Source organism: Condylura cristata, unplaced genomic scaffold (assembly GCF_000260355.1).
Source record: "Condylura cristata isolate star-nosed mole 26May11 unplaced genomic scaffold, ConCri1.0 scaffold00041, whole genome shotgun sequence".
Lineage (NCBI taxonomy): Eukaryota > Metazoa > Chordata > Mammalia > Eulipotyphla > Talpidae > Condylura > Condylura cristata.
Window position 1 is genome coordinate 3,040,860 of NW_004567142.1, and position 7,740 is coordinate 3,048,599.

General features: G+C 57.4%; 1 protein-coding gene across 1 annotated transcript; it reads right to left on the bottom strand.

Moving 5' to 3' along the window:
* Positions 1 to 2,506: 2,506 nt before the first annotated feature.
* NANOS2 (nanos homolog 2 (Drosophila)) lies at positions 2,507 to 2,926 on the bottom strand. Its single transcript, XM_004694216.1, has one exon. It carries the CDS (start codon positions 2,924 to 2,926, stop codon positions 2,507 to 2,509), a length of 420 nt encoding a protein of 139 aa, XP_004694273.1.
* Positions 2,927 to 7,740: the final 4,814 nt, after the last annotated feature.

The window sequence follows — 7,740 nt, forward strand, 5'->3', positions numbered from 1 at the left end:
CTCCCTGGCTGCCCAGTGGGTTAAAGTGCAGCACTGAGAAGCTATTGGCAGGGAGGGACCCACAGGACACAGCAGACCTCTCCCGTCTCCCCGCGGCGCCCCTCAGCAGTTGATTTCAGTACACTATTTCATACAGACCCAAGGTCCTATATGCATAAATAAATCTTTTAAAAATTAAAAAAGAAATACAAAGGAAAAGAAAAAAGGCCTCATTTGAGAAGCTATCCGCTTCCTGCTTAAGGAAGCTCCCGGCAGCACCCCTTCCTCCAGGCCCTCGCCAGGCTCACCCACCTCACAGCTACACCCCAGGCTGGGGTCAGGCCTCCTGTTTCTGCCCCTGTTGTTGGGTTTTCACTTGGTGGTTTCTGGGGCAGAACAGAGCTGGTCCTCGGCTCTGCACACCCCTCGTCTCCCACCTCCACCCCACCCGAGGGTGGAAAGTCCAAGCTCCTGCTCTGGCTTTTACAACCCTCTCCCCAGTCGCCAAGTCTCTGCCCCGTGGATGTGCTTCTTCAGGTGGTGACGATTCACAAGAGGGAACCCTCTGTCTGGAGCCCACCAGCATGAGCACAAGGTAGAAAAGACTAGAGTGGGGTCCTGGAGGAGGAGATACCCAGGGAGAACAGCAGACAGCGTGGCACCCACCTTCTGGAAAAGGACTGTGAGCAGCAGTCCCTGGGGGCCTTGGCTGTTCTGTACTCGTAGGTGTCCAGCAGGTGTCCAGGTGTCGATTTGAGTCTGAGAAAGCATCGCAGGGGGGTTAAGTTCTCACGGAGGTCTGCAGGATTCAGATGCCAAGTCTCTGGCCCCCTTGGGGTGCAGGAGGTGAAAGGAGTCACCAGAGACCGTGGGGAGCAGTACAGACAGATCCACCGAAATACACTGCAGACAGGAGCGGCGAGCAGTGGGTAGAGCGAGCCCTGAGACTAACCCCCACCCACCAGGGAGGCCTTGGTCTTACCTCCTACTTGGCTGCGGCCTCCCCCTATGCGGCCAGGGCCTCCCGCTATGCGGCCAGCTCCTCCTCGGGAGCCAGCCAGCCAGCGGGGGGAGGCTGGCTGCTCAGGGGAGTACCCTCCCCTCCCCTGCGACCTCACTTTCCTCAGCTGGGAGGGGGATGTTCATATTAATGCGGCAATAGAACAGGCAGCCCTGATGTTATAGGCAACATTTCAGGTACAAATGTGTCTCCCTGGGGCAGAGACCTTCCTTTCCACCACCTGTCTGAGCAGGATCTGGGAGCCCAAAGAACTCCCACAAAGTTGCTGTTCTGCTGTGGGGGTGGGGGGTCTCTTGGACAAGGAAGGGCCAGAAAGGGAATCTGGGGTCAAGGTGGAGGCTGGAGGACCCTTGGGGAATCAGTTCACCGTGACCAGGCGGGGTGATGTCTGGAGGGGCCCACTGCTGTGCTTCCAGCTCCAAGGGCGGGGGTGGCTGATGAGGTCCCTGGGGGGGGGCGCAGCCTCCTGGGCGGGGCCAGGTGGTAAGACAGAGACATTTTGGGTGATTTCAAAGATAACCAGAAACGCTCTTTATTCAGTAGAGCCCCAACCCCCTTGGGGCCCTTTAGTCTGGAGTCAAAACCCAAACAACTTAAAATCCGACTGGGCCGCTTCTTTGCCGCTAAAGTAAAATCTAGGCGGTTGCCGTTTCTATCCGGGCACTAAAGCCGCTTTCCTTTCTGCGCTTCCTTCGTGTAACCGCTGGAAGATACAAAATACAAAGGAGGAAAATAACAACCTTGAGCAAACGTTTGTGACTTGGGGGCGCTGGGTGGGAGGAGGTGCGTTGAAGCCCTCTAGCAGGAAAGGATCCTCCGTGATTTGGGGGGTGGGGTGCGAAGGGGCGCAGGGAGCCGGGTGTACAAGGGGAAAGACCACTGGAGCGAGATGAAGGGGTCTGCTCACCCCAGGCTCTCCACCCGAGACAAGCCTGCCTGCGAAGACTGCGCGCCCCTCCCTTCCCGCGCGCCTCTCCCTCCGCCAACTCCAGGCGGGTGGGAGGATCCGGCTGGTCCAAGTGGACACGCAGATCTGGGTGTGCGGGCACCGACCATGGAGAACCGGCCTCAGCGTGCAGCCCGGTGTCCGGATGGTCTCCGCCATGCGCCGACTCAGCCAGCTCACTGTCGCGAAATCCTCGGCGTGGGCCCGGGACAGCCCGTGGGGTGCGTGGGTCCACGGACTCTTCGATTCCACAAAGAATGGACACACCCCCAAGGGCGCTTGGGTGTCAGAGGGGGCCCAGAAGGACCAGTGACCCCAGGCTGGGCGGCCCAAGGGGGTGGCGGTCCAGCTGCACCAAGAATCCGGACACCCCCAGGACAGAGCCCCAAGGGTGGAGAAGTCGCGGAGGCAGGGTGTTCTGGCTCCCCAGCAGCGTCCACAGTCAGGGTCCAGCCTTGATGGAGTTCTGGCTGCTGGTGAGCTGGGGGGGAAGAGTCCAGGAACTTGGTGGGGACTGAGGCAGGAGGGTTTGGGGTGCGTATGGGGTGGCACCCCCAGCTTCAGCGCTTGACCTTGCGGCCAGCCGAGTTTCGCCCACTGCGGCGGTAGAGGGACTGCTGGCCACCGTTCAGGGGGCAGTACTTGAGCGTGTGGGCCTGACCCCCGGTGGCCCCGCACAGGGGACACACGTAGTGCCGCAGGATGGGACACGTCACCACGCCCTCCGGGGTCTTCAGCCGGTGCGAGGCGTAGACGTGACGAGACTCCCCGTTGTGCTTGCAGAAGTTGCACAGGGCACCGAGGCTCCCGCTGTCCCCAGGCTCTGCTGGCCCCGAAACCTGGCCCGGCGGCGGGGTCCCAGGCTTGGGCTCCCCCGCCTCCAGGGCCTCCAGCCTTTGCCCCCAGCTCCGGCTCAGTGCCAGCACCACCTGGTTCAGGTTGAAGTAGTCCTTCCACATGTCGAAGGGCGGAAGCTGCATGGCCCGCAGGGGTGGGTGGTGGGTGGCTAGTCAGGAGCCAGAGCCGGGGGCTGCTGGGTGCAGGCAGCAGGTTGTTTTCTGGAGCAGAGAGGAACTGCACCCCCCACCCCCTTTTATACTCCCCAAAGACCCTTTTAAACAAAGGTGGAGCTTAGAATTTAAAGGGCCCACTCCCTCGCGGAGACTCCCATCTGCCTATAATGCCCTGTGGGGATCTGGAAGCTTCCTTCTCTGTGCTCCTGGTCCCGCTCTGTCCAAGGAGCTCCATGACCTCCAGCGAAAGGCCTGTCCCCCTCCCTGAGCCTCGGTTTCCCTGTCTGGTATAGTCCCATGTCTACAGTATCCCCACCCCCACCCTCCTTGCACCAAACCTGGGGGCCTGCGACCTCCATGACCTGCCATCTCCTGCAGAGCGCTTCCTAATGATAATGACCCCCCAAAGCCAGATGCTCTGCAGCACCACTACTTCCATTTACTTCTCACAACAAAACCCCCGGGACAACCATGCTTCCCACTATAAAGCCAAGTTAACCAGTGTTCAGAGAGGGAAACGCATTGGCCCAAAGTCACACAGCATGCAAATGGGACAGCTAGAATTCTAAGCCAGGTTTCCAGGACTCCCGAATAAGTGCTCCCTCTACCCCTTCTCATAAAGACCCGTTTTTTATCATGTCCTGCACTAAGCCCTTTATCCAGCACGTAGTTAGTATGTGCAGACTACCACATACAAAGCTGCCAGAACATGCTCTTTCACCTTCATGATCCCGGCAGGAGATCATGAAGGGTTTGAGGCTCAGAGAGGTTGAGATACATATCAAGGTCACAGAGCAGAGAAATGGCACTGCTGAACTGACACCCAGGACTGGCTCCAGTGACTGAGGGGCAAGCTTGGGGTGGCACAGTTCACTTAAGGTGCCTACCCCTGGCCGCTTGCATCCTCCCAAACCATCCCTCATCTCCATGACCAAGCAGACACCCGCCTCCTGCTCACACCACCTCCGGGAAGTCTTCCTCCACCATTGTTCTTCTCAAACACTCAACACACAGTCATCGAGACCCCTTGTGTTGGGCCCTGGAAACTCAACAGGAACCGCGACTTCTGTGTGTCTGTTTGGTGAGTAACTGATTTAGGGGGAGAATGGCCAGCAAATGAAAGCACAGTGAGTCCTTAGAGCCAGTTACCTAAAGGACACACCGAGAGAGGTTGGGCTGGGGCAGGTGACCTGGAAGCCGAGACCACAGAGCAGAATCTTCCAGGAAGAGGAAGACCAGATGCAGAAGACTTTAAGTCTGCAGAGGGCAGGGGGCCTGGGGTGATGAGAACAGAGGGAGAGGCCCAAGATGAGTGGGTTGCAGGGACTGGATACCATCAGACTGTGACTCTCTTCCCCTTGGGGTGTTTTGGCAATGGAGGGGGCCTTTGAGGTTTGCTACAGTGATTGGAGGTGTGACTGGACTAGAGACTGGGACCTGGATGCCAGGTATCCACAGTCCACACCACCAGGCTCCAGCTGGCTCCCTACTTAACTTTCCCACACCCCACTGGCCTGCCCACTACTTAACTTTCCTGCGCCCTACTGTAGATAGGAAAGCCCATACTGAGCCCAGATCCTTGGTGTGTTTTACATCTAAATGGGATTTGCTTCCCCCATATTTAAAGATACTCTGACTTTTCCTGGGACGCCATGCCGTGTCCATCACAGTCTGCCTGTCCTAGGTTGACTGTTTCTAGAAGCCACCTCACCCCAGGCAGTGCTGACCGCAGGGACTGTCCAGTCAACACTCTGTTGGCTCCTGTCTCCTTCAGGTCAGTCTAGTGTCTGCTGGGTGAGCTGTGTTGAGCTGTGTCTGAGACCATCTACACGGAAGCAAGTGATTGTTTCATGATATATTGTTGTCTTGTCTTTCTCCTCTGTCCTTCAGTGAGGACACAGTATTGATTTTTGAAAATAAAAGCTGTGTGATGGTGGGCTAGATTTCCTGTGTGTTTAACATCAGACTACTCGGCATTTCAAACGGTTACATAAAGTGGGTGTTGGATCTCATGGGGTTAAGGAGTAGTGATGCAAGCCAAGCTCAGCCCAATGGCCAAGGTGTCTCCTCCTCCAGGAAGCCCTCCAGAGCCCCAGGCTGGGTCAGCCAGCTCCTCTGGGTGACAGCCCAGCCCAGCCCAGCCCATTCTAGTGCTGACTGGAGACTGGTCTGTTTCTTCCCTCAACGCCGAGCCCCAAGGGCAGAGCTGTACTAACAGTGTCCCCAAACCTTTAATGGATCCCCTAGCCTTTATCCCTCATCCATTCTCTGAGTCAAGTAACATTGTCATTGCTGATTCACCATGGCAGCAACTATTCAGAGAGTTTCGGTCACTTTCATGCTCACACTGGCGGCAGGCAGCAGACTGGTCTCCAGCCTGGGGCTGCTGTGCCCAGCGGCTCTGCCCTGCACCCCGCCCTCAGTGGCCCAGTACATGCTCATCAGTGGGATGAACAAATCAACCAATACCTGTAAGGGCTACAGGGGCCCTCCCTGGAGGTGCAGGGGGTGAAGTCTCAGCACTGTGAAGCTATCACCAGTCACTGCAGCATGGGTCGATCCCCCCCAGGGAGTGACCCACAAGGCGCAGCAGACCTCTCCTGTCTCCCAGCTGCTCCCCTCAGCAGTGTGTTTCAGTCAGTCTGCCTGTTCTGCTCCCCACTCTGTCTCTGGTGACTCCTCTCTGGTGAATCCCTGCACCTCTGGCCTGTACCCCAGTTCTGCATAAATAAATAATTTTTAAAACAGGACTTCAAGGGTCTTACGGGGTGCCTGGACCCCCCATATTTTAAGAGGCGACAACATCGTGGCGTTCAGTGACCAGACACTGGTTCAGTGCTCAGCGGCGACATGCTTAGCAGTCTGCTGGGCAGTCGCCGACATGCTGCTCAGCGTCTCCAAGCCTTGGTTTCCCCACCCGTCAAGTGGGCACGCGGCCAGCACACTCGCCCAGCGCAGGTGCTCTGACTGTGCTTGTAACCAGCCCTGAACCTGGCATGGGATGCTTCACTACATGTTAATGAGAAAGAATCCAAAAAATTGAATCATAGTTAAGATCTAATAAATTCAGTTAGCTTAAGGACACTCACTGAACACCTCCTCTTGGCCCTGGCTGGGCTCCCCAGTCACGAGCTCGGACATGCCACGCTCTGCCGGTGCCATCTCTAAATCCTGCCAGCCCCTGTAGGGCCTGTTCATGGGCTCCTTTTGCAGATGAGGAGTGGGAGACTCAGGTCGGGGCCCTTGTCGCAGCTGTGTGGGCACTAAGTGGTCCGCTGGAGCTCAAACCCTGGGCACAGGACACCCACCGCTTCCCTCTAAGAGCAGGGTCAGCAGAAACCAGGGCTGCGTGGAGGGACTCGCCAGAAGGAGGGAAACTAGGAGGGACGCATGCTGAGCCACACAGGTATCGCAGGGCAGAACAAGTCTCCTGGAAGCAGGAGCCAGGTGGGCTTGGAGGTCACTGGCCATGTGCTTCCCACAAAGCCACGGCTGGTGCCTTGGGTGAGGAGTGTGGCCCCAATGGGCAAGACTGGGCCTGGGCCTGGTGGCTATGGCCGGGGCATCTGGTGGGTGTCTGAAGAGCTGAGGAGAGGCGGGGTCACAGGTCCTGGGGTCACAGGGTCCTGGGATCCCAGGGTCCCTTTACCATCCCACCCACAGCAGCAGGCTGGACTGTTGCTGTGTCTGTTACTTTTCTTGACTGCTTTTTCCCTAGATGTTTTCTTCTAAGACTCCCTTTGGGGACCAGGGCACCTCTCCACCACCCCCACAGACACCCTGGTGTTTTATTGGGTGACTCACTGAAGGCCTGAGATCAGCCAGCACCCCCTCCCTTTGGGTCGCTGCTGTGGAAGGAGGGAAAGTCAGAGCTGATATTGATGAGAAATTCACCGTCTGGGTGTTTACTAGACAGAGAGCCCCAGGCTGGCCTCAGCCTCTGCCGGCAGCCCCGTAGATGCCCTGTTTACTTGTGAGTTTCCCTCTCAGACTGGGGCCTGACAGAAAACAGCTCAAGAGAGGTGGGGGGCAGTCCTCAGAGGAGTGGGGGGGAGGGCTGTCTGGAGGAGAGACCCCTAGAGGCAGCAGGGACTGGGGGAGGCACGTGTAGAGAACCCTCCCCCCCCCCCACCACACACAGGGAAGGTGAATACCAGGGGAGAGAGCTGTACCTCCTTCCCACCTCCCAGGACCAGCAAGGTTGGGGTCTACTCAGTCCTCTCATTTCTGTGCTGACTACTGGCCTGTAGCATCTCATCAAACACTCAGGGCGGCCCTGATGCCAATGTGAGAGTCACAGAGACAGCCTGGGGCGGGGTGTGGCAGCTGCAGCCAGAGGAGTCAGAGGCCTGAGCCCACAGCTTCCAGCTGTGTGGCCTTGGGCAAGCAGTGTCACCTCTCTGGCTTTGTTTTCTGTTCGGAAGGGAGGTCACTGGTGACCCCCTGTGGTGGGGCTGTTTTGAGGGTGAAGCCAACGGCCAGTCATTAGGGCAGCTCCAGAGTGGGCTGAGCACCCCTCTCCCAGTGTTTTCAGGCTTATTTCTTCATGAAGAATGGGAGGCAGAGAGAAGGAGGCTGCAGTACACACACGTGAGAGGAGAAAGGATTTTCGCCCACTGAACACATGCTGCTGTGTCGGACTGAAGTCAGGGTGAGCAGAAAAAACCCTGGTGTCCCAGAATGGGAATTTTGGTGATAGAAAATTACACAAAGAAATACAGTATGTCAGGGGCCTCCCTGTGGTGCAGGGGTTAAGGCTCAGCATTGTGAAGCTATAGCCA

Bases quoted from the DNA above. Each gene is read 5' to 3' on its own strand.
- NANOS2 (XM_004694216.1), bottom strand. From the start codon at position 2,926: ATGCAGCTTCCGCCCTTCGACATGTGGAAGGACTACTTCAACCTGAAC.